At 37.2% G+C, this 13,996-nt stretch overlaps 1 protein-coding gene across 1 annotated transcript in view; it reads left to right on the top strand.

The window, feature by feature from the left end:
• The window catches only part of LOC116264045 (AP-1 complex subunit gamma-2-like), a 32,016-nt gene extending 18,237 nt beyond the window's left edge, over positions 1–13,779 (top strand). Inside the window, exons 15-18 of the mRNA XM_031643961.2 lie at positions 3,695–3,958; positions 4,057–4,232; positions 12,829–12,927; positions 13,169–13,779. Coding sequence (XP_031499821.1) covers positions 3,695–3,958; positions 4,057–4,232; positions 12,829–12,927; positions 13,169–13,264 — 635 coding nt within the window. The 3' untranslated portion in view covers positions 13,265–13,779. The remainder of the gene's footprint in view (positions 1–3,694; positions 3,959–4,056; positions 4,233–12,828; positions 12,928–13,168) is intronic.
• The last annotated feature ends 217 nt before the right edge of the window (positions 13,780–13,996 follow it).

The raw sequence follows: 13,996 nt of genomic DNA, 5'->3' as shown, positions 1-13,996 counted from the left end.
GGTTGACAGTTGGCAAGTGTCCTAAAGGGGTGAGTTACCAAACTGTGAAAAGTTGGGTATTCATATCCTTTATTTCGCTTTAAAGCATGTTTTGGCTGATTAAAGGCATGACCGGAAAGGATTTCCTTTTTCAAAATTTTGGTTGAAGGTTAATTGATAGATAAATTATTTGTTTTCTTGGTCAGTTTTGGTATTCTTAAAATTTTTATTTGTTCTTGAATATGCTGATACGTTTTGCTGTGCATGGCCGAATTTTCCTGTATCCTGAGAGATTCTTTGTGTTTGGGTGGAGGATTTCTTCCTAGTTCTCATTATGGTTTAGCAAGGCGGTCTATCCAGTACCATGTGGCCATTGAAATGGCACTGATGATGGATTATGTTGGTAGGAAAATCTACTTCTTTTAAGGTTTTCATGGTTGCAAACTTGCAATGGTTATGGCTGCTGGAGGCTGGGGAAATAGATCAAATGTCAGATAGTCTAAAAACTCCTATAGTCAATATAGTCAGTTATCTGCAAGTTCAAGGTTTTGGATTTTTTTTGGGGGGAGGGTGTTGGGGAAGAGGGAGAGTCAGTTAATTGGTGGTGGATCATGCAGATGGTTCGAAAAGGAGTAGGTATACTTTCCATAGACCCAATTCACTTATAATACACATTCACACACACAAACACATCCCACTGTCACAATATCAGCATTTTTATAAAAAAAAGAACATGAAATTGGTGGAAATGAAGGAAATAAGAAGGGAATAAACGTAATATTTTAAAAAATGTGGAAACGAAAATATTATGCCTGTTTCTTGTTATCCAGAAAAAGATATGATTTTTAATGTAGCTTAAATCTTTTCAGGTTTATTTATTATTAAATTTTTTGAACTTTTATTTGTGTTTCTGTAAGAAAATTAATAGAAATTCAAATTTTCATATTTTTCATCACTCGGATGGGTAGAGGGGTTGTGATGACAGCCCTTTGCTGTTGCCCTTACTCTTGAGGGGCCAAGCAAGCTTGCTCATGGGATTGAAATGAGGACTTTTCAACAACCGAACCCATCTTTCTCTTGCTAGTCATATGGGGGTTGTGGTTCAACTGAAGCAATTGGAGTACAGCTTCTACTTCATTAGGTTTTCTCATTTTTCTTTTGGGTGCCAGTTAATTTATGCCTAGGGGGTTTAGATGCTTGGTGTTCATAAGCCCGTGTTTTTGGTGTACAAGGAATCAGCTTTAACCATCATCGTTAATACTATATCTGCAAATCTCGTTCTGGGGTTTTTATAGGTGAGGTTATCTCATACATTTTTTGGCAAAGTTGTTTTTTTTTTTTGGGGAAAATCTTGGAGATTTAAAAAAATAAAAAAGTCGAAATGTTAGGTAGAAATGTAATAAGTGAGAAACACCATGTAGTTAAAATGATAAATTAATAAGCAGTGTATTGCATCTAGGTGGTCGCATTAAATACCTAAACAAAGAGGAAATAAAACAATGAAACAAAAATTGAAGAAAATGAAAGCATAACATGAAACAAAAAAAATAAGAAAAGTTCGCGATAAAATCATGATAAATTGTTTTTCAAATTTTTCTTCAAAATATCGTGATTTTTTGTTTTTATTTTTCGTTAATATCATGATATTTATGGCTATAGTTAATACTAGTCTGGATGTTTAGAGGGGAGAGAGGGAAAGAGGGGGTTGCCATTGCAGCTCCTCTGCCAGTTGAGAGATCGAGAGAGAGAGAGAGAGAGAGAGAGAGCTATTACATGCTCCTCCTTGCTCAATTCTCAATCCACATTTCCTGCAGCATGCCACCTGTGGGTGGGGAGAGGGAGATAGATAGAGGGAGGTGGAGAGAGGAATGCTCAAACACATGTTTGGAAGGCCCTATGGAAGGCAAAACAAGAACATTATATTAGACTCGTTCCACCCTTCACCAAAACCATCCATTTTGCTCCAACCGGATGGTGTGCAAGGCCCCAACTGAGTTTGGTAGCTTGTGAGTGTGTAGTTACCTGTTCTCTTATATATATATATATATATATATATAACGAGAGAGATTCATGCCTTCTAGTTTATCTTGCTTCCTAGTGTTTCTTGGCTTTCAACCACTATAAATGTTGTTTTATATAAATCTAACAGTATAGATGGGTGCAATATGTTAAATTATTGGGCTTGAGAAAATCATGTTAGTAGAGGTATAAATTGATTTATTAAACTTCTAAAATTAACGGTCTTAGATTCCTCATCTCATAACTACCAATTTATACATAAAATTTTAAAATATTTTCGTTTCTATATTTCATGTGTTTTGCATGTGCCTATAAGGCTTGATTTGGGGAAAGCAACTTAAAACACTGGGAGGCACATACCAGGGGCGTACTTGAGGAGGCAAAAATTGGGGATCTTATGTGTGCATGCTACTGCCATTTGTATTTGTAATTTACTTGTACTGCCATTGTTCTTCTTAAATCCAATCTTAAAACAGTGATATATGGGTTGGTTTTAGTGTAGATACGTTCTTGAATCGTTGGACTCCCGTATCAAGGTTTTTTTCATAGTCCGTAAATCAATGGCTGAAAATGCACCAGATTATCTAGGCTCTAAGAAGTAAGAACATATTTTTTGGTCAAAAGCTACGGAGAAATTGCTGATTTCTGTCTTTAATCATGATGAGCACATATGGATAATTGGAGCCAATAACTTGGTTAGTCAGATCCAACCTTGGGTTATATTATATGTGTGTGTGTTTGTTTTGAACTTTCGCTGGTTCCTTGTTTAGTATAAAATTTCGAATTGTGTATCTGGCCTGTTGGCCTGAAAAAATTATCTGGTCCTCTTCATAAAAATCTTGATTTAATCAGCTTCCGCGCTGAGTTGGAAGGGAACGTACTTGATCTGGTACTTGTAAGTACAAGTGAATTGCCTACTAGCAGGGGTGGAGCCATAAATTTTTCATGAAGTGGGTTGAATTAAAGTTTCTAAATTTTGATTAGGGCCGAAATATCATTTTTCAAAATTTTTATATACAACAAATGGAATTTTTTAAATTTACATGTAAATTAAATTTTTTTTTTTTTGAGGTGGGGCCAGGCCCCATGCAGGCCCTACCTTGGTTCCGCCCTTGCTTACTCGTGCTGGCTGTGTAGACTACTATCTAGGTAGGGATAGCAAGGGTTTTTCTTCTTCGTTCTTTTGAAAATTATAACATAGATTTCTTTTTTCTCAAGCTCTCGCAATATTTAACTTTTTTTAATCTTATAATATTATTTTTCCATTCTATTTGAGCTGCTTTTTTCGTGATACTAGTCTCACTTACATGGCAACTCCTTGGTGGAGAGTTGTGCTTTAACTACTTAGATTCTTAGAATGGACATAGCTGTAGGTAATGCATCCCCTTCTGTTACCATTTCCAAACTGATCAGAATTAAGAGGCATACCTAATGGGAGTTAGAGAGGACATTCATGTCATAGTGCTTTGGCTCTGAATAACTTTTTGCATTCTTAGGAAGTCTACAGTTTGTATTGTAATAATTTATCTGCTTTGCTTGATATGAGCCTTTTTTGGTGTCTGGCAAAATGATTTGTAAGACCACTTGTGCTTTTTTGCATTATAGGTTCCTATGACAGGCTATCTGTAGAGCTTCTTGGAGTGGTTAATGTAATTAACTGGCTTTTTTTTTTTTTTCCATTTTGCTTTTGACTTAGGTATGAACCACACAGAAAAAAGTGGTGCAGATATCCTGCTTGATCTGTTGTCAATTGGAACAGTTCCTCCAGACAACAGTTCATCAACTGAAAACCATGAAGGAATAATGCCTAATGCTCCGGAAGCTTCTTCTCCGCTTTCTTCCCTCTCTCTTCCTGCAAAACCACAAAGCCTGGGAACTGCCCAAGAACCAGTTGTGGATATAAAATTACAGAGTTCTCCTATGCAGGATTTGCTGGATGACTTTATTCAGTCTAAGCCTGGTATGTAGATGTGCTGGTTTCTTTTAGTTTTGTACCTTTTAGTTTTGTAACAGCTACAAGACTCTAGTCTGTTAACATTTTTCGTTCTTGTCCTACAGTGAATGCTCAGCCATCTTTCCCATCCATTGTTGCATTTCAGAGTACTTCTTTGCAGGTGCAGTTTAGCTTTAGTAAACAGTCAGATAAACCATCCACAACATCAATCTTGGCTACCTTTACAAATAATTCATCCAGTTCATTTACCGATTTTATCTTTCAGGCGGCTGTCCCAAAGGTAGAGTGGCAGAAGTAGTAAATGTTCTCATGGTTTTTGTTTTAGTAATCAATCCTGCATTTCATATTTTTTGCAGGATAAGTTGAAGCATCCTCTGGCTTTGCATGTCTAATGTGTGTGCATTTTCCTAACATTAGTGTGTTTCTCTGCATTTTTTTATATGCTTATGGAGTAGTTTTTACGTTTCTCATAGGGGGTGAGATTAAGAATGCCAATTTACTGTTATCCTTTGAGGCACTTTTGTCTCCCGAAATTTCCAATATTTAGTAAACTTTGTGATATTCCTATTTTTCACACAGAATGTGCTAGTATTGCCTTATTTAACTCAAGTAGATGATCAGCCAAGCATGTGTTATAGTGGCAGGCAGGTCTATTTCTGCAGTCATCATTGTTTATTGACATTGGAGGTGCTAGAAGTGATGAACGTCATTCCCTCTGACCATTTTATGCATTATATCATAGCGCCCTAGTTACAAAACATATCCGCCTCCTCAACTTCGACAAAATTTGTGTCATTAAGATTGTCTTTGTGCTGTCTTCGATCTTTTTTTTTGACTTAAAGCTGGCATTATATGCTCTAATAGTCAGTCTGTTGTTGCTGTTTTACAAAAGATGGCCAGCTATATGTTCTTTTTGTGCATTTGCATTTGTGGAGCTTTGTAGGTAACTTCCAATATTGATTCTAGTCTTTGGACCTACGTCATATGGGTGTAGGGTGTGGGTGCAAACAGATGGGGGTGCAGATATGATAAATTTAAAAAAAAAAAAAAAAACTTGGTTGCCGGTACGACAAAGGTATATATATATATATGCAATTATACACATGCACACAACTTTGATGAGAAACATTCACACCATTAGTTTCAATAAGATTTGATGGTGAAGATTAAATTGCAAATATAAAAGTCAGACTGTTTTTTTCAAAGGAGAAGAGAGAGAGAGAGGAAAATATATGAGTTTTGTTAAATAAAACCCCTTGTCTCCTTTGAGGTGTTTCAGGCTCTTGAAAAATAATTTATATATTTGCAACTTAATCTCCATTGTCTGAGATGAATTCCATCAAGTCTGGTATACGAGGGTTTGTGTTATATATATATATATATATATATATATATATATAAGAGAGTTCTAATATCTCAGACGGCTAAAATTTGAAGTTTTTTTGTTAAAAAACAGTCACCACAGTAGCATTAGTGACTATTTATAGTACAACAATAGTTCGTAGTACTTTTAGCAATGGTTTATAGTACTTTAGGCATTTGGCAACTATTTGACATCTGGCAGGTTTGAATCCTCCATATGTATGGGGAGTTCAAATCTGCCAGTTGTTATTGGATGGCTTAAAATAAAAAATCCATCGCTCGAAAGCGGTTACCATAGTAGCATTAGTGCCAATTTATGGTACAACCATGGTCCATAGTACTTTTAGCAATGGTTTATGCCTTTATGGTCCTTTCAACGGCATATTTTTTATTTTTAAGCATCCAACAACTATTGGCATTAGGCAGATTTTATGTGAGGAGTTCAAATCTGTTGGATGATGCCAGATGGCGAAAAGTTAAAAATCTCATAGCTAAAAATTAAGAATATGTTGCTAAAAGTAGTCACTGCAGTGTCATTAGTGACTGTTTATATGAATTCAATGGTTCTCATGGATGTGAGAACTGACAGATCTCATGAACAGCTCTGATTAAAAAAAGAAAGACACCTGAGCTCTCCAATCTCCTACTTTCTCCTCCCTCTCCCCTCCCCCCCATATGCTATTTCCCTTCTCTCTTGTGGGTTTCTCCCTAATGGGTGGCGTATGGCGATAACACTCAAATGGTGACCAGCACCTGGACAGCCAGGGAGCTCTTATGGCAACCACCATTTTCTCCCGCAAGCACCAATGGAAGAGAAAAACAAAAGAAAAGCAATAACCTAAGCAGTCGGTGGATCAATGAAATCCAACACACACAAAGAGAGAGAGAGAGAGAGAGAAAGAGAGAGAGAGAGAGAGAGAGATGAAGGGGCTGTCGAAGCAGACCCTTTTTCTGATTTGTGACACCAAGAGCAGCTTGCATCTGCCATGGACAACACAGATTGGAAAAGGGGATGCTTCTGCAACCCTTATCTTTTAATTGCAGGGAGGTAGACTATGTCACATGGATGTGGGTGCAAGTGCTGTAATATATATATATATAAAATTTGTTACATAATAATTTTTTATAGGTTTATTTGTCCAATGTTTTCTTTGACTCTTTTTTTTGTAAATAAAGTTTCATGGCAAGGTTTTTTTAGTCCAATGTCTAAAAAAAAGGGTGTTGAGCCTTTTCCAAAAAAGCTGAAACCACAAGATGACCTTTGTTGTCCTTTTAAAAGATGATGATAGAGGTTATCCTTTTTGCCCTTTTTTTAAGAAATGTGTGTGTGTGAGAGAGAGAAAGGGAGTTTTTTTTCATGAGACCGCTCTTTTTTTTTTCACGAAATTCGAGAGGGAAAATGTTGTGGGTTGCTGTTCCAAATGCTGTCGCTTTGGCTACTGTTGCTCTTCCAATTGCCGGTGCCTGCTCACATTACCAATCGTCAGTTACTACCATCGGTCATTGGAAGGAGAAAAAGGAAAAACCTCAGCCATCAGGTAAGTCTTTTTTTGTTTTTAAACTAGCGGTGCCCAGATGGACTGTTGGGTGCTGCATCGGGTGTGCACAGAAGGCTCACCTTCACTTGCACCATCACCCACGTCGCGTTGACATGTGTGTGGTGCATGGTTTTCTGCATCTGTGACATAAGAGACAAGCAACCCCTTTTTACTAATGGGCCTTAGGGTCTATATCTATATATATATATATATATATATATATATATATAGAGAGAGAGAGAGAGAGAGAGAGAGAGAGAGAGAGAATTTGTCAAGGGGAGAGTACATTGCCGGGGGTCTTATTTCTTGTGAAAGGAGAAAGGGGAGAGGGGAGAGAAAAAGGTGGCGTGGTGGATGAAAAAGAGGAGGGAGGAAAGAGAGGAGGAAAGGCAGTGGAGAGAGGGACCCCATCTTGTGTTTTTCTTTTTAGATCAAGGCCATCCAATTAAAGGCAATCAAATGACACTGATCTCATTCATGAAATCTATCAATTCTCACTTACTGAATTCTCATATTATATATATATATATATATATATATATATAATATTATACATATAATATACATGTATATATACATATGTCATATAGCACATATGTAATATATGTGTTATAATATATTATATAATGTAATATACATATAGTGTATATAATATAATATACAATGTACATATAATATGTTAATATATATGTACATACACATCATAATATACGTTATATTATGAAATATACATAAATATACAATTATGTTTGTATATAGTACTATATTAACATATTATATATTATGTATAATTGTATATAATATGCAGTATACTATATCATATGTATGTATATGTATATACATATACATGATATATACATATAGAATATACAGTATACTATATGTATATGTAATAAATATACTTGTATATACATATATACACATGTACAATGTATACAAGGCAAAATTATCATTTACCAAGTAACAAATTTGTGCCCAAGGTGACATCCTTGATTCCAAAGTCTGTAGCATGCTATTTCTTACAAGTAATATATATACCCTGGAGTCTAATTTTAGATTTTGAAATCTTACTGACAACACAAGTAGGCATTAAGCAAGCAGCTGTAATGTATCCAGTATTATAGGTTTATAAACATACAACATATATTATTTATAATATATATAAGACCGATTAACAAGTCTGGTAATATCTATGTCACATAGGTATGGGTACGGGTACGGTCTGGACCATTTTCAAAAAATTTGGGTACGGGGGTATGGCCGTACACACACGGGCATATATATATATATATATATATCAAAAAATTTCAAACAAAAAAACATATTCACACATATATATCAAAAAATTGCAAACAGAATAAAATCATTGTCCAAAACACAGTATGGAAGTAATTAACATACAATTATACAAACATGTCAGCTTTCTTGATTCTCCTCAGTCGCATCATGAGGATTAGAAGGAGCAACAGGTTCTGTAAGGTCCATGTTAAAAGCATGCAAATCATGTTCTCCTTCAAGTTCCACATCAATGTCCTCTGGATTAACATCCCAATACTTGGATGATCCTGAACTGCAAGTTGCAAGTTGCAACAATTTCTTTTACAACATGAAGAGGTTGGAGTGGACATAAACTAAATCTTCTGCTCGCTTACTAGTTAGCTTATTTCTCTTGATGTTGTGAATTTGAGAATAAGTGCTCCAATTTCTTTCACAACATGAAGAGGTTGCAGGTTGAGATAATAACTTCAGCGCAAGTTGTTGGAGATTTGGTGTCGATGCTCCAAAACACAACCACTAATTAACCGGATCTTCTTCATCTCTTGCCATTGCAGCTTGTATTGAATCATTTCTTCCACCAGAGAAGCTCGCAAACTCATTATTTATTATCTTCAACCGATGAAAATCAGAATACAGTCTTCCCAAACATATCTCCCTATTTTTTGATATTTCTGGATCTCGATTAGGAGGAACACAACCAGTACCTCCTGCCAACCATGTTTGTCCATAATATTTGGGATTTAAAGAGTGTGCCATACAATCAAAGGGTTATTGCTTTTGTTCCATCTTCTTACTAAAATTCTATGCACATGATCGAAAAACTCAGAATCATCAAGTGCAACATTCTTCTTCTCATGTCTAAAAATGATGTTTTGAATTTTTTCAATCATGTTATCCCACATATCATAAACTTTATGATGCATGGGCCCTTCTTTATCAACTTCTCTCAGCATCTGCCAAATAGGCTCTGTAAACTGTAGAAAATATGTAACTTTATCCCACCATTCATCTTCTAAAATGCATTTTTTAATTTCTTGAGCCTTCACGATGTCATCATTCCGATAAAACTCCCAATCATTGTCAGTCACCATAAGTGTTAATGCATGTTTCACCTGCTTTATTTTTTTTGTCATTACGATAATGAATGCAAAACGAGTCTCTGCTACCTTCAACAATTTCAAATCAGAATGCCTATTAAATATAGCAAGAGCATTGTTGTGGTTTACAACAAAATTTCTGATGTTTCTGACATCATGCTCAAGCTCCTCAATCCATGAACACAAGAAACCGGCATTTGGATCATCTTTTGATGGGTTGCAAATACTTTTAAGTGCTAGATTTATACTGTGTGCCACACAAGGAGTCCAGAATGTGTGACTATACTTGGGATCACTTGCCAAATTCATTCCTGCTCGTTGGCAAACTGGAGCATTATCAGTAATAAGCTGCACAACATTATCTTCACCCACTTCTTTGATGACTTCTATAAATAACCCTTTTAAATACTCAGCATCTTTATACTCTCCAGATGCATCAACACATTTCAAGAAGATTGGTCCATCAAGCGAATAAGCAATAAAATTTATTAGTGGCCGCCTTTGTATATCAGTCCACCCGTCAGAAACAATGGATACTCCATATTGTATCCACGAAAATTTCTTCTTCTCTAATAATTTTTCAATGTTTGCCTTCTCTTCTGCAAGAATTACTGTTCTTAACTTTTCTGAACTCGGGGGTACATAACCACTCAAACTGCAATTAGCCAAACCTGTAACAACATCTTTCCAATAAGGACTTCTGGCTACATTAAAAGGAAGTGAACTTGCAAAAAAGAACCTTCCGATCCTTCTATCCATCTCTGCCCTTCCCATATTATTGAATGCTTGTGCTAATGTTTTTCTTTTCTTTGAAGGATCTTCACCTCCTTCAGTAGCATAAAGAGGAACAGACACACTTGATCTGGATGAAGATTTCTTCGTCTCAGCTGCATCTTGTTCTTTTTTGAATATTTTGATCTCCTCGTTGGTAACTTTTGGGCATGGTCTAATTCCAACGCCAGAAATATGCAACAAATGTGCCTTGCAACGTGTATAAGAGCCCGTGAACATCATATCACAAAATTTGCAAGAAAACGTTACATTCCCACCACCACCTGGTCCTTTTGATAGTTTCTTCACATAGCGTGCCAAAGAGGCTGAGATGGATTATCCTTCTCTACTGTAGCGGTATTAACACTACCACTGCTGCTTTCTACATTCCCACTTCCTGTAGGAGGCAGTATTTCTTTTCCTTTATCAGCCATTACAACTTATGTCTGAACAGAACCTAGCAAATGAGCTGCAACACATAACCAATGAAAACAAGGATCATTTGAAATAGATGAATCCTATTCCTATCACAAAACGATATATCACAGATTCACAGCCATAACTAGGGAAGAGCTGCAGTCACCCAAGTGAAAGCTATACAAGCAAAGCTGCATCACTGCATGAAAAGAAGACTTTTCGCCCATACAAATTATTGCTTTGAAACTTGTTTTGAAATGTAACAGCTGCACATGCCAGAGCAACAAGAAGCACGATTTACCAGCACACAAAAGTGACCGCTAGTTAGACAATTAGTTATCTGTTGAAGGAAAAGAACTCTGAACAAGCAAATTCCAATAATGAAACACAAAAGAAAGCTTTAGCCGAAAGTGTTTCAAACAACAAAAACATAATATTCAGACACCGGATTCTATATCGATCAAAGTCTCCCACCCATATGCACATACAAATCAAAACCCAAATAAGAATAAATGAACAAATCCACCAAATGCTTCATACCATACCGACTACCAAAACATGTAAAAACAAAGAATCTCTCTCTCTCTCTCTCTCACACACACACACACATCGCCGGTCGTTGCTGGCGGCGATGGGTATTCTGCCTGTCGACGCCGGCGGCGATGGCAGGGGTGGAGCCGCTGAAATGGTTTAAAAATAAAAACAAAAAGACAAAAAATATACCTTGAGAGGTAAGACAGTCTGCCTGCCGTCGCCTCCTACCGTTTGCCGTCGTCGATCGCTGCTGCTGTCGCCGTTCCGCCCTCCGTTCGCCGCCTGTCGCCGCTGCCGCTGCCTTGGTCACCGGGCTCGAGAGAGGTAAAGAGGAACGAGAAAAGGGTTTCGAGCGAAACCCTTACGATTTTTGTTGTTTTTTAAACGTTAAAATAGATATAAAATTTAAAATGAAATAATCGTTAAAAAAAAAAGACAAATTTGGACTCGGTCAAACTTGACCATGTCCGAAAAAGGTCAGATACGGCCTCCGGTACGTTGACCGTACCCGGTACGGTCAACGCGTACCGGAGCCGTACCCAGCCCCGTACCGGTACCTGTAGGGTAGGCCTCCATAGGGTAATATATATATAGAACTTATAAACAACATATATGTGTGTGTGTCTGTATGTATCTCTGCTGTTTAAAACTTTATATACTGTATATGGTTATATATGCTGGAAAATTTAAAATCTGCCGGCTGCTGGATGGCTAGATATTTAAAGGCCGTAGCTAAAATGACATAAGCCGTTGCTAAAAACACCATAAACCATTGCTAGTGCTTCCATTATCGGCAATATCCAGCAGTCAGCTGATTTTAATTCATATATATATATATATACACACACACACAGGCATCTAGTACTAAACTGCAAAAACATGCAGTAAAATATTAAAAACAGTATAATAGATGCAGGCATGCATCAGATGATAAAAGACTGAAAAGTGCTTTAAAAGAGCATCATTTAAAAAAAGCCTGAAATGAGGACAAAAATGTTCCCAGCGCAGTTTGACCACACCTGACTCATTGGTTGATGCAAGTCGGATGCAAATAAAGGAGAGACCATGGGGGCGGTTGACTGCATCGGAAGCACATTGAATGCACCCGGTGCTGTGTCTGTGCTGCACCAGACTTCAACATGGGTGCAGTTGCTGTTTTGACGAGTCCTTGTGACATTTTTGTATTAGATTAGAATTAAATAGCATGTGATTCTTTTGACAGTACCTAATGATTCCAGATACTGTAGAGGCATGCCACTCTATTTCTGTGGCTTGATGAGATGGCTAAGAAAATACTAGTAGTATAACTTAGATTTGGTGCAGATACAGGGCTTTTGCATGAAAATTTGGAGTGGAGTTGATTTTTAGCAACTGGTGCTCGTGAACAGGACTGACTTTTTCTGTTCATGAGGTGTTCTGAAAAGACGCAATGGTGGAACATAACAAGATGATTGAAATTTGAGACTTTTTCCATAAAAATGTCCTAAAACTGTTGTTAGGATGTCCAGGGTGTTTGAAGATGCTACTGCCACAGATACCTAAACCCAAGCTTCTCTTTGTTGAATCTCTGGGTCTTAGGCGTTTAGCAGGCACCCAGGTGTTCAGATATTCATCATTCAGACGCTTGTTACTGTACTTATGTCAAATATTATAAAGAAGGCAGTGGTTCATTTTAGTTAAATTAGGTAGCTGAATTTGCTAAGAGTTGTGCTATATTAACAGAGCTAAACCACTAAGCCTTATCCTGTTTGCAAAAAGGTGGCTGTATCTCTTTTGGTTTTCATGACTTTTATTTTATTATTTCCGTTCCTTCATTTTCTATTTCTGACTTTTAGTTTAACGTATACATTTTCTGGAACTGACTCATTGTTTCTGTCAGTTTATTCAACTTCGATTAGATCCTGCTAGCAGCAATGTTCTTCCTGGAGGTGGATCCATCACACAGCGTTTGAGTGTCACAAACAGCTTACATGGGCAGGTACAGTTTGGCTTTCGCATTCATACAAATGTTGATGCTATATATAAAGGAAACATTTCCCAAGTCTTGGGTATATCTAGGCTTCATTATCTTGTCCTGGTTCTGGCTTTCCATGCATGAACCCTGAATGTCCATATTGGTTGATGCTCTTTTTTTCTTTATATGGGAGCGATTGTTGCTAAAGCATGCTTGGGTCTTTTTTATTTTTTGCACTTACTGAAAACCATTTGCGTGTGAGCAGAAGCCTCTTGCCATGCGCATAAGAATAGCATACAAAGTGAACAATCAAGAGGTGCTGGAACAGGGGCAAATCAACAATTTCCCTCCTGGTTTGTAGAATTTGCCACCTACTTGGAAGTGAACACTGTAGGTTTCCTCCTGCTGGCTACTAGGAGCTTCCGTTCTGCTGAATGAGTGCAGCGGTCAGTTTTATTTGCCACATCAAGTGAGTCATGGGCATGAATCAGGGGTCAATATTGATTATGGGTGTCCACCTCTTGTGGTACTGGCCTGTTTATCTTTTGCGATTGTAGATTGTCCATGGAACAGCAGAGGGACCACGCATGCAAATAATGAAGAAGTATGATGGTTTCTAAGTGCTTTCTATGTCTGACGCTTGAGGAATGCTTGTTGATAGTGATTTTATTCATGCGAAGGTGGAACTAATTGCCGCTACTGCTGTCACAGTTGCATTTTTCCTTCAATTTGTACAAAGTCAGGCTTGTATACTCATGACTTGCTGAGGTAGTCCTACTGTATCACATTGTTTTGCTGATTGGCTTTCCTCAGTTTTCCTCGGCAATGGCTACAGCTGTTATTTTACTCAACCGATCTAAGTTTTTGCGCCATCTACTTTGTTTTTGTTCCCTCATAGTGCAGATTCATCACGCTACCTATTTTATTTATAGTGCAAATTCCTCAGCACTCATGGGAAAGCTTCTCCTTTGGCTCAATATTTATCATATAATGTATGAAGCAGTATGGATGGATGTAATGGTTAGTCGGGTAATGCATGATAATCCGTTACCTACATCTGACAATAGTTAACCGCGCCCGAAATGGATGCAAG

Source organism: Nymphaea colorata, chromosome 11, assembly GCF_008831285.2.
Source record: "Nymphaea colorata isolate Beijing-Zhang1983 chromosome 11, ASM883128v2, whole genome shotgun sequence".
NCBI lineage: Eukaryota > Viridiplantae > Streptophyta > Magnoliopsida > Nymphaeales > Nymphaeaceae > Nymphaea > Nymphaea colorata.
The sequence above is the reverse complement of the archived record's forward strand: the minus strand, read 5'-3'. Positions and strand labels throughout refer to the sequence as shown.